This window comes from Tachyglossus aculeatus, chromosome 12, assembly GCF_015852505.1.
Source record: "Tachyglossus aculeatus isolate mTacAcu1 chromosome 12, mTacAcu1.pri, whole genome shotgun sequence".
Lineage (NCBI taxonomy): Eukaryota > Metazoa > Chordata > Mammalia > Monotremata > Tachyglossidae > Tachyglossus > Tachyglossus aculeatus.
The window spans coordinates 14195106-14208316 of NC_052077.1; the positions used below are offsets into that span (position 1 = coordinate 14195106).

The 13211-nt window shown below is 43.0% G+C and overlaps 1 protein-coding gene across 1 annotated transcript in view; it reads right to left on the reverse strand.

Moving 5' to 3' along the window:
* Positions 1-6265: 6265 nt before the first annotated feature.
* Positions 6266-13211, reverse strand: part of SETD7 (SET domain containing 7, histone lysine methyltransferase) — a 56909-nt gene continuing 49963 nt past the window's right edge. The window contains exon 8 of the mRNA XM_038754965.1: positions 6266-12180. Within this exon, the coding sequence (XP_038610893.1) occupies positions 12000-12180 (181 nt within the window). The 3' untranslated portion in view covers positions 6266-11999. The remainder of the gene's footprint in view (positions 12181-13211) is intronic.

Here is a 13211-nt window from a genome sequence, read left to right on the forward strand (position 1 = left end):
GTCATTTGATGGGGGTCTTGAGTGCCAGGAAACCTGCCACAAATAATGGACTAGATGAAGGATTTTTGAATCAGCAGCTATGGATTCAGCTATTCCCAAGAAAGTCAGTTGCAAGCTTCTGCTTTTCCGGACAATTACATTGACTCTTCTCCAAAGGACGAGAAGGAAGTCATCCAATATCTCGTGGCTATTCCCGGGTGGAATTACTAAAAAGCCACACCCACATGTTGGCCTAATGTTGTTCCTATAATGGTTCCGTGAATTTATTATGAAATCACAACGTCCAATAGCTAAAGCAAGAAATAGGGTTTGGACCCCTGGTTCCAACAGGCTAGTTGTCAAAAGTATCTTGTCCGGGGAAAGAGACACAGTGTAAGTGATTTTAAGTATTTAAAATGCTCGGTTTGACCTTTTTAGAGACCTAACAATGTCACTCTGCATTTTAAGACTGAAATGTCGCAAAAGGTTATCTGGCTCCAAGCTATTGTGGGTGGTTATTATAATAGCTTGGAATCAGATGCAATATGCTGTGTGCCTGAAAAAACCCAATCCAATGATTACAGGCTTTAGAAGTCATTTCTGCTTTAGTTGTAATTCTGCACTGTAAGTACAGTCAGTTAAAAATTGGTGAGCAATTCAGTCCCAGTAAGTTTTATTCCTCAGTAATGGAGGTATTGTGTTTTGGTACTTAATGTTTAATTTAAGACACTACTTGAACACTAGTTTGCACATAGCTGTTGTAAAAAAGTAAAAGAAGCATGAAGGTTATGAGCACATGTATTTTTCTCTTCTGGAGCAAGGTGACTATTAATGAACTTTGTGGAAAGATTGTCAAAATAGGAATAATAGTGACCATGTCCTGGAGACATGGCTTTCTATTTAAAAAAAAAAAAAACAAACCTAAGTGTAAAAGCTAGTAGGGTATTTATTTTTTAATAAACACTCAAAAGTAACTATGGAAAGCAATGTCAGGAAGTAATTTTATTTTAAATATAAGGGGAAAAAGACTGCCTTGATTCAACTTCAGGATAATCCGTTTCACCTAATGGTATGATTAAGGGTTGATTTGACATAGGAAGATTGTTTAATTGTTAGCAATATTACTGTGATTAATTCAACTTGGGTAGCATCTTTGAAAAGGGAACTATTGTAGTAGCTTTTTAGAGGAAAAATAAAACTGCTTTCAAATATTCACATGGAAACTGGTGTTCAACAGAATTTTTGTATGTTACATATTTTGTTAAAGGACTTTCACATCCTTCATTTTGAAGGAGTGGATCATGAATGTATATTAATGTTTACTTTGTCACAAGTTCGAACTTAAAAACCTACAACAGTATTTAAGTGAAGACAGCCAATGTATCAGAAATAAGTTCAAATTGGAAAATGGTTATCACAAATATTTTAAGCCATTAAATGTTTGTAAATATGGATCCAACATATAAGCCTTATGTAAGGTTAGCTACTTGATGTTTCCGCTGCCAGTCACGTGTTAGCATATGGAACTCACGGCTAAATTAAGCCAAGATCTAATGTTTTTTAGTAATGTTTTCACCTGGTCAGACTCATTCTGTACACACAGTGTAACTGTATGTGGAGGTAATAACACTATTCCAGAAAACTAATAAACTAGCTCTATCACAGATAATCACAATGTCTGGTACTTGGGGTAATTTGGTGCTTGATGAAATTTCATATTATACAGTGTGGCAGAAGTACAGAGGTGAATGTAGACTCACTCCAGATGAGTTTCACAGTGGAAACCAGTTGAAGGCAACAGGGAGGGTGAGAGTGTGTTCTAAAAGCAGAGCCATTAATGGGAATCCAAGGGGCAGGGCTGTGACTGGCTCCGGGGCTAATTAAAAGGTGACGAGTAATACAGTCCCTGTCCTTGGGAAGCTAAAATAGCAAGGGGAGGCTACAACACAAGTAGCTAAAGGTGCAATAAGCTGGACTCAGGATAGCAAGATTGTCAACGTCTTGAGGGCGGGGGTCGTGTATCAGGGTATCAGGGGCATTTGAGTAAAGAGAGTGGTCATCTGTCTCCCCCTTCTAGACTGTGAGCCCACTCTTGGGTAGGGACTGTCTCTATATGTTGCCAACTTGTACTTCCCAAGCGCTTAGTACAGTGCTCTGCACACAGTAAGCGCTCAATAGATTGATTGATTGTTGGCTATGAAGGGGGGAAGGAGTTCCACGCCAGAGGCTGGACACGGGTAAGAAAGAGCTCTGCACCGCAGATAATAAAAAAGAAGGGAATCTGCATGATGTGGTTGAAACCACCAGCCTTTTCATTAATCGCCAGTGGTGCCTTTTTTAAAAAATAGGACACTATTGAAAATAGAGACATAGAGAGAAGGAGACAGAGTCTGTATTTTGAAAGCGCCTTCTATACCAAGTTCTGCCAGTCCGTGAGTTTTCAACTCAGGCTTTGGCTAGAACATGCTTAGGGAACACCGACAACGCAGAGCTTGTTTAGACTCAGCCTGCTGCATTGGAGGAAATGCAAGTGACTCTTTGCGTGAATTGCATCACTTGCATTATAAGAGAACCAGGTGGATAATCATCATCATCATCAATCGTATTTATTGAGCGCTTACTATGTGCAGAGCACCGTACTAAGCGCTTGGGAAGTACAAATTGGCAACATATAGAGACAGTTCCTACCCAACAGTGGGCTCACAATCAATCAATCAATCGTATTTATTGAGCGCTTACTATGTGCAGAGCACCGTACTAAGCGCTTGGGAAGTACAAATTGGCAACATATAGAGACGGTCCCTACCCAACATTGGGCTCACAATAAGACCAGATGACGGGAGTAGTGCCCTTTAGGGTAAATTGGATTCTCCCAAGCACTCAGTACAATCCCTACTCTGCCAATTGTCAGCTGTGTGACTTTGGGCAAGTCACTTAACTTCTCTGGGCCTCAGTTCCCTCATCTGTAAAATGGGGATTAAGACTCTCAGCCCCCGCGGTGGGACAACCTGATCTCCCTGTAGCGCTTAGAACAGTGCTTAATAAATGCCATCATTATTATTACGATCCTTTGCACATAGTAAGTGCTCAAGAAGTATCAGTGTCGGTCCGATTTAATTTAAAGTACTTGCCTGCCTGGTGGTTTTTAAAGGTTCTTTTCGGCCTCCTGATTCCGCCAAGTCAAGGAGAACTGCAGTTGCTTGAGCTCCATGAAGCAGCACATATTTGCTGAATTCAAGATGTTTGGCCCCAGGGGTTTGAGATTACTGTAACAGAGGCTGAAGTCGTTAAGGTAAGTGGATGATTCCCAAATCCCTTGCATTTTAACACCCCCAAATGCATTCTAAAATCCAACTAGATCATCACTGATCAGGTCCTTGTTCCTAATCAGCGCTCTGCACACTGTAAGCACTCAATAAATAAGATTGAATAAATAATCTCTAGCTCTGCCCTGCCCCCCCACCTTCCCCTCCCCATGACACTTTTGTATATTTGTACGTATTTATTACTTTATTCATTTTATTAATGATGTATTATTTTATCTTAAGATAAGATCTTACCTCCCTCCCTTCCCCACAGCACCTGTATATATGTATATATGTTTGTACATATTTTTTTACTCTTTATTTATTTAATTTATTTGTACATATCTATTCTATTTATTTTATTTTGTTAGTATGTTTGGTTTTGTTCTCTGTCTCCCCCTTTCAGACTGTGAGCCCACTGTTGGGTAGGGACTGTCTCTATATATTGCCAGTTTGTACTTCCCAAGCGCTTAGTACAGTGCTCTGCACATAGTAAGCGCTCAATAAATACGATTGATGATGATGATTTTATTAATGTATTAATGTTATTGTTAATAATGTAAAGTTATTTTATTAATGTATATAGCTACAATTCTCTTTATTCTGATGGTATTGACACCTGTCTACTTGTTTTGTTTTGTCTGTCTCCCCCTTCTAGTCTAGATGGTGCCAACTTGTACTTCCCAAGCGCTTAGTACAGTGCTGCGCACACAGTAAGCGCTCAATAAATACGATTGATGCCAACTTGTACTTCCCAAGCACTCAGTACAGTGCTCTGCACACAGTAAGCGCTCAATAAATACGATTGATGATGATGTGAGCCCGGGGTTGAATAGGGACGGTGCAGACTGTGAGCCCGCTGTTGGGTAGGGACCGTCTCTAAATGTTGCCAACTTGGACTTCCCCAGCGCTTAGCACAGTGCTCTGCACACAGTAAGCGCTCAATAAATACGATTGAATGGGAAATCCCTCTTTTCCCCCTGGCTCTAGTACAGTGGGAGCTCTTGGAAGCGGGCAGTTATTGAGTGCATGAAGCAGAGGCTTAATGGCATTTAAGAGCAGCATGGACTAGTGGAAAGAGCACAGGCTGGGGGGCAAACTTGTCTGTTATGTGACCTTGGGCAAGTCACCTAACTTCTCTGCGCCTCAGTTACCACAACTGTAAAACGGGGATTAAAACTGTGAGCCCCATATGGGACATGGACTCTGTCCAACCTTGTATCGGCTCCAGCACTTAGTACAGAGGCAGCGTGGCTCAGTGGAAAGAGCCCAGGCTTTGGAGTCCGAGGTCACGGGTTCCAATGCCGGCCCCGCCAACTGTCAGCTGTGTGACTTTGGGCAAGTCACGACTTCTCTGTGCCTCAGTCCCCTCATCTGTAAAATGGGGATTCATTCATTCATTCAGTCGTCTTTACTGAGCGCTTACTGTGTGCGGAGCACTGGACTAAGCGCTTGGGAAGTCCAAGTTGGCAACATCTAGAGACGGTCCCTACCCGACAGTGGGCTCACAGTCTAGAAGGGGGAGACAGACAACAAAGGAAAACATATTAACAGAATAAAATAAATAGAATAAATATGTACAAATAAAATAAATAAGACTAGAGTAGATTAAGATTGTGAGCCCCATGTGGGGCTCCCCCTTCCTCTCCCCCTCCACCCCCCCTGCCTTGCCTCCTTCCCCTCCCCACAGCACCTGTATATATATATATATGTATATGTATGTGTATATATATATGTGTATGTATATATGCTTGTACGTATTTATTACTCTATTTTATTTGTACATATTTATTCTATTTATTTTATTTTGTGAATGTTTTGTTCTCTGTCTCCCCCTTCTAGACTGTGAGCCCGCTGTTGGGTCGGGACCGTCTCTAGATGTTGCCAACTTGGGACTTCCCAAGCGCTTAGTCCAGTGCTCTGCACACAGTAAGCGCTCAGTAAATACGATTGAAGGAATGAGCGAAAGTGGGACAACCTGATCACCCGGTATCAACCCACAGTGCTTTGCACACAGTAAGCGCTTAACAAATACCATCGTTATCATTCGTACTACAGTGCCTGGTCAGAGTAAGCACTTCAAAACCATTAAAAAAAAATAAAATGGCAAGACATCTCTTTAAAACCACGACACGAGTTACGCACTTGCCGCGTGTTAAGCACTGTAGCAAGTTACGGACTTGCTACGATGTTAAGCGTTCTCATTCAACTGCCTTACTGTCGAAGGCCGCCCGGTTAGGCGTGGGACTAAGATCACCATGTATATATGTTTGTACATATTTTTTTACTCTATTTTATTTGTACATATCTATTCTATTTATTTTATTTTGTTAGTATGTTTGGTTTTGTTCTCTGTCTCCCCCTTTTAGACCGTGAGCCCACTGTTGGGTAGGGACTGTCTCTAGATGTTGCCAATTTGTACTTCCCAAGCGCTTAGTACAGTGCTCTGCACATAGTAAGCGCTCAATAAATACGATTGATGATGATGATGATAATTCTAGTCACTTTAGATAGGATACGATTGATAAATACGATTGATGATGATAGGATGGAGCCAGGCCTTAAAGTAGAGGACTTTAAGAGGCCTTAAAGTGGGTGGGAATAAGGAGAACAACAGTAGGACAGAGGGAAACCCAGGAGAAGGGACAGGGAGAAAAATACTCATCCTCCGGCTCTTCTTTTTGACTTTTATTCTCTGTTCCCCAGCACTAGTTCCAGGCTTTGCGCAGTTCGCACTCAGTAAACAGCAAACGGTGACGATAGCGTCGCTAGCTAGCCTTACTTAGTCTCCCGCATTCCGGATCCGTGAGTTTTACTGCAAATCTGGCCTTAAAAAAAAAAAAAATCCACTGGAAATAGTTTTACCTTTGAAATCCCTGTGTGGTGTTAAAACCATTCCTCCAGTGTTTCCAGAGATGTTGTAAAAAGAGACAAAAACCGACAGCTGAGATCTTGAGACGGATACGGACAAGAATACAAGCCAGTTTGATTGCGTGTGTTGTTTAATACTTGCATTGCTTCTATAGCGTAATTAAAGCAATCTTTAAAATTCACTTCTCGTTTACAAATATTTGTCAAGTTTTGTTTCAGAAACATTTTTCCTACTTTCTTGCCCACGCACCCAGGCACACTACAAAAATTTCATTCATAACGCAATAAGGGCAAACATCCATGTAAACATCTTTCATTAGAGTTTCCCACAGTTTTAAAAATCATAAACCCCGCAGATATCGAATAAGGCTCATTGTTTTAGTACAAATGCCATAAAAGACCAATCAACGTATTAAATACGGTGGGGTGAGCTTTTCGTTGCGCTGCATATAGCAAGCTTACCCCAACTTTCAATCCTTAAATGTATCCCACGATCTACCACACACCAGTTGAAAATTAAAATGAGGAGATAGATGACCTAAGCAGAAAAAGTTATCGAAGCAGGTTATTCGGACGTCCTGGAAATACTTGTCTTCTAGCATAAGTAGGCCGTACTATTTCCCAGTAGGTTTTCAGTTCGTGAATCAAAATGAATTACAGTAGCAAAAATTTCACTTAGATCAATCCGTGGTAAAGGATAAACTGGTATGTGTGTATATATGTGTATGCACACAGTGAAAAATTCAAACATTCTCATTTCATTTTCTCATCATCACATTCATTTAGCATACAACGTTAGAAAAATCTGGCTCCCTGAAAACATTATAAAGGTTTACTGTCTGTATCGTGAGCGGGAGAGCTGAGGTGCGTCCAAGGGAAGGAACTGATAATAAAATGACTTTCGCTAACTGTGCTCAACAATTGGATTTCCACCTCTGTCTCCCTGCCCACCTTCCCCCTTGGCCTTAATTACTCCCACGTAACAAATTAGGTGCAAGGGAAGGTACATTCGCTCCGGCCGCTCTGTGACCTAAACTATTCCACCAGTACACTAAATTGTCCCTTTCTGGACTGAGAGGTGGTAGGTACTGGAGAGAGAAACAGGATTTATTATCTCTTTGAGTATCAGAGACGTAACAAGACGGGGTTGCTGCTACTAGCAGTAGGTTCCTGATGGTTGAAAATCGCTCCTGCGTTATTTGTCATTATCGCACTCAGACGCTCCCCGCAAAAGGTTGCAACTCTTTTTTTTTTAAAATACTATCGGAACAATTGCGTTTCCTTTAAATATAGTCTTTCTTCCATTAAAATATTTCGTACAAACATCTATTTACATACAAACACGAGAGAGTTTGCGAAAAAGGGTAACGCACACTTGTAGTTTTATGGCTTGAATTGGTTTCATTGCTTTGAGTAAGTATACAAAATAAAATGCGGAAGGTTTGCAAAATGAAACGTATTGAAATAACTGCATCTGTGCGAAGGAAGCTCTAAATTACCGAAGAGAAAGAATGAACAGTGATTCATGCTAGTGAGGTGCCTCAAATTACATTAATTTTTACAGGCTTACAAACCTTTGCTCTGTGGCCAATAGGCAAACATCAGTCTCCCAAGGCAGCTTTTAAAAAACATTCATTAAAGAGTTGATTCTAAGTCAGTATCTGTAAATTGGAATCCTCTTTCCAGTCACTTTCCCCCAAATCAAGGCTATACTTTTTGAACCAAAAACTTTGAAAGCAATTTCCTTGCAAGAGGTTTTAAACTCTCGTGTAAACAAATGCAGTTAAAGTGCTACATGTCAACGCTCCAGGTAACATCTTTGCTTTAAAAGATCTAGTTAAAAGGACAGCAAATATTAACAGTAAATTGGTTGTCACTAGAGCATTAATCTGCTGAGCATTACAAAAGAAAATATGATCGTGCTTTGCACGCTTCTGGATCACCAGAGCATCTGTGGCTTTCGATACCGTACTTGATTGTTTTAATTCGTAATCGGTAGAGTTTGATTTTCTTCTTCACTTCTCAAGTAGGCGGGAGATGAGGCAGGTTAGTTCCGAAGTAGGTATTTTCTTACAAAACAAATCTTTCCACATAATCCTATTTTTCCCCATTATCCCTGCGAGTGAAAAATCAGTCAGTTCTCAATTCCAATATTAGCCCACCTCAAATTTTCGTTCGGGGGTGTGTGTGTTCTTACGGATGAGTTTCTCCCGCTAATTCGATCGTGCTAAGATGGTTAAAATGTCGATTCTATCAGGTAAGTGTCCAGTAGGGATGTACGTCCTTGAGGCGGAGGCTCAATAAGCGTTTTTTGATCACCTCCACTTTGTACCTGCGAAACGCTTTGCTATTTCCAAGGGAAACAGTAAAGCCTTACTTCACATTCCCAACCCACTCCTTCCCTACTATATCGAGTAACCTAGATGCCATTACATTCCAGGGCTTCCCCCACCTCCGACTTTTCTTTTTGTTGCCGAGAACAAACTCTGCCTTGGTTTACCTCTCTCTACCATACTTGGAGATCGGCCAGTTTCAGTGGAAGTCCCACCTGCAGAGATGAGGTAGCTGAAGAGAGGACGGGGAGGCCACTGGAGATTTCCTTCTGTCCCCTGCACCAATTCACAGTCTCTCTGGATTCCACAGACAATCTGTGCAAGTTCTAGTACAACGGTAGCAGGGACTGTGTCTGTTATATTGTTTTATTATACTCTCCCAAGCGCTAAGGACAGTGCTCTGCACACAGTAAGCGCTCAACAAATACAATTGACTGAGCGCCACGGATGCTCGGCTTCCAAATCGAGTCCCCGCTAAGGGATTGGCCAAAAGGCTTCAAGGCTGATTCAGTGAACAGGACTTTTAGCACCAAGGAAGACTAGTTCCCCAAACCCCCAGGCCACTCATTACTTAAAATCCAAGACCTGCCACCTTCGTGGTTAGGGCTCTTGGAAAGTTGTTTTTAACTCCGTCTTTCCAGGAAGTCCCAGCCCCAAATCTGAATCCGGCAGAAAAGACAGACTCCAGATCCGACAGGACACCTGTTTCCTGACAAAGCTGGGAAAAAAAAAAGGCAATCGAGTTTTCTCTTTTATCCTGTCCACACGAAAAATAAATGTGGAGAGAGAGGAGCTGGTCGGACAAGAGGCTAAGCTGTGGTCAGTCAATCCACTCCCACCGAAAAGCCCACTCACTCGTCAACAAAATGAACAAATGCCATTTGGAAGCAGCAAAGCTAATCTTCAAAGGTCTCAATTCTCTAAACTCCCGCCGACTCTTCCCTAGGCAAATCTTTGCCCACATCACATAGCCTTTGGAAAACAGAAACATATCCTTTCCGGGGGGAAGGGTGCGCAGAGAAGGGGGACGCTCTGTGGAAGCCTACTTAGGAACAAAATGAAGCCCAAATGATCACAGTTCACAAAATCCTGGACTTAAGTGCTCAGGTAACTGGCATAGTGACAGTTACCTGCTCAACACCAATTTCCCAAAAAGGTAAACTGACTTGGTAATCCAATCATTTTTATGAAAGACCTCAGTGGAAAGCAGCGTAGGCCTAGCGAGAAGGGCACAGGATGGGGAGTCAGGAATCTTGGGTTCTAATTGCATCTCAGCCACCTGTCTTCTCTGTGACCTCGGGACGGTCACTTAACTTGGTTCATTTGCAAAATTAGGCCGTGAACCCGATGTGGGACAGGGACTGTTTCTTGATCTGATTTCATTACATCTACCCCAGCTCTTAGTACAGTGCTTGGCACATAGTACACACAGTACCACAATAATAACAACATTATCACTACTGTGGGTAGCCTAAGGCCCTTGAATCCTAAAAGGAACAAGGCCTCAAAATTCCATGTAACTCCTTGGTATATGGAATGTTGTCTTTCCACAAAGCAGCAGTTATTTCTTACTCTCTTGTTCAGCCTTGAATCGGAGACAGCTGAAACACAGTTTTTTTTTCCCCCCCGGTTGTTTTAGCGCTGCCAAGGTCACCCCTGAAAACTCTCCCCCTCGTTTGAGCATGAGCTGCGTCCCTAATCAATCAATCGATCGTATTTATTGAGCGCTTACTATGTGCAGAGCACTGTACTAAGCGCTTGGGAAGTTGGTCTGGGTTGTCTGCTATCTTTGCACAGCCTGGATATACGAAACTGGCCCCAGGAGGCTATCAGAAGCAGAACCCACCTCCGTTCAGGCCTTGACTGAGAACTGTCCAGATCCTACAACTGTGAACTTGTGCTTCGAACCAAGCGCCTTCCTTCAATCCCTCCTCACAGTATCAGATGTGGGCCCAGAGAACATAAAAAAGAAACATTTGCGCCTCTTTCTGGCTTATTCCTTCTCCCCATTTGTAATTCCTCACTGAAAAACAACCTACACAAATCAGACGGCTTTATTGGTCTAACCCCAAGACCCAGATCCACTCTAGCTCTCACCTCTGATTTGCTGGTTAAAAGCCGAACAGGATTTTGCCTTTTAAAAATGATAGATCATTTGGGCTCAAGGGAATCTAAAGCATTCACATTTGTACCTAAAGCATTTGCAGCTGCACCAGAGCTGTTAAACATTTCAGGGCAATCATCGAGTATTGTTATAGACAACTAGAAAAAATAAAGCGGTATTTCTTCCTCCTGGGTCTTCTATAATCTATGGCTTGCAAAATATACGGGTGTGCTTTTTTTTTTTTAAATGTACAATTTCTACAGTGCATTGAAGCAGGTAAATATCTTGCAACTCCAATGATGAGAAGTTTCAACATTAAACATTCCTTTACTACTAGTTGCCAGGGGTTTCTGTCTTAGTAGTTTAACAGACCCATGTTTTGCAACTGGAACCTAGGTTGACTATTAATGCACTCTATTGAAGTACTACATGTGGTCAAAGGACTAGATTCTACGGGAATGTTCATTCAAGGAGGAAAAAAAAACCCACCAGCACTGTTGAAGATGCCACAATTCCCCCACCAAATTTTTGCCCACTGGTAAGAATTGCCGCCTTCTCTTCCTGAATGTGTAGATTACACTTCCATCACTTTTGTCACCTATGAATCCAATCCATTTCTCCTCATCTCTTAAAGTTATCTTCATTCGCATGCGAGAATAATCACTGAATGAAATTCCTTGGCCTCAGGGGCCGGTAACGTACTACTATTTGGACATAATAGTAATAACGATAATGAGGCAGTGGAATAGAAAGAGAGCCACAGAGATCTACACACAATCCACAAAGCCTGTGAGTGCAAAGGAGGATTTCGAGGGCGGGGTATATAGTTCAGGCCGGGTCGGGGGGAAAGACGCAAAAACGGGATCCTTTCTACTAAGAAATAATTAAGCTGCTCTACCGCAAGATACAGATCGAAGGTTAAAAGGCAAAGTCTGCTACGTTTAGAGAATATCCGAGTAGAGTAGTAACTCCGTACCCTCAAGAAGGGTGATCTGCAAGAATGCAACTGCACGGTCTGCAGTGGCCAGAGATCTAGCGGCGTGGAAAAGACGACAAAATGACCGATAAACCCCATTTCCCTTTTTCAGCCTAATCATTTGGCGTCTCCGAATGTGGTGCGGATTTAGACGGCGAACTGCCAGAGACCGTCGCGCTGCCGTGTGCGGGGCAGTCAGTGATCCCTCCCAGTAAGACTCGGTTGCAGTGCTAGCTAATTTTAAATCTGGTATGAGCGATACAGTCAGACCTAGTTAGTATGCAAGGAACTCACCGCTACCACAGAGGGAGAGGTTAGGGTGGGCCAGCAGGAGCGGGCCCCTGGCTGTCCAGTTTTCAGTACAAACGAAATGCATAGATCCAAGTTTCTCCTCCCGACCACTCTCCCCGGAGGGTCCCCCCCTGCGCGTCTCACTTCTGCTGCGTAGCCTGGAAGGACTTCAGTTCCACCTGGTACCACTCCGGGGCTTCTGGTCCCCCCTTGCCGGGGGGGCTGTGGTCGTAGCCGTAGGCCACGGTGAGTTCCTCGTCCCTCTCCACGGCGCGGACGGTGCGGATGCACTTGATGGGCCCGAAGCGGGGGTGGACGAACCTAAACGGCAAGACAGGCTCTCCGTCATCGCTCAGGGGATTTTGCTCCCGGCCTCCGGAGTGCTGCTATTCAACCAAAGAGCTGAGCAGAAGTGAGCATTTATGGGCACGCCGCCCGGTCTAGTGGGAACAGCATCTACTCCTGGCTGTGCCATCTTGGGCACATCAATCAATCAATCAATCGTATTTACTGAGCGCTTACTGTGTGCGGAGCACTGTACTGAGCGCTTGGGAAGTACAAGTTGGCAACATATACAAGTACAAGTTGGCACATCACTTCTCTGTGTCTCGTTTCCTCATCTGTAAATATGTATATATGTTTGTACATATTTATTACTCTATTTATTTTACTTGTACATATCTATTCTATTTATTTTATTTTGTTAGTATGTTTGGTTTTGTTCCCCGTCTCCCCCTTTTAGACTGTGAGCCCACTGTTGGGTAGGGACTGTCTCTATATGTTGCCAACTTGTACTCCCCAAGCGCTCAGTCCAGTGCTCTGCACACAGTAAGCGCTCAATAAATACGATTAATTGATTAAAATGGGGATTCAACACCTGTTCTCCCTCCTCCTTAGGCTGTGAGCCCCAAGGGGGGACAGGGATGATCTTAATATGTCGTGCTTAATAAGTGCTTAGCAAATACTGCGATTATTTTCATCATCAGTGTTAGGACTTCTAGACTGTGAGCCCACTGTTGGGTAGGGACTGTCTCTATATGTTGCCAACTTGTACTCCCCAAGCGCTCAGTACAGTGCTCTGCACACAGTAAGCGCTCAATAAATACGATTGATTGATTGATTAAAATGGGGATTCAACACCTGTTCTCCCTCCTCCTTAGGCTGTGAGCCCCAAGGGGGGGGACAGGGATGATCTTAATATGTCGTGCTTAATAAGTGCTTAGCAAATACTGCGATTATTTTCATCACCCGTGTTAGGACTTCTAGACTGTGAGCCCACTGTTGGGTAGGGACTGTCTCTATATGTTGCCAACTTGTACTCCCCAAGCGCTCAGTACAGTGCTCTGCACACA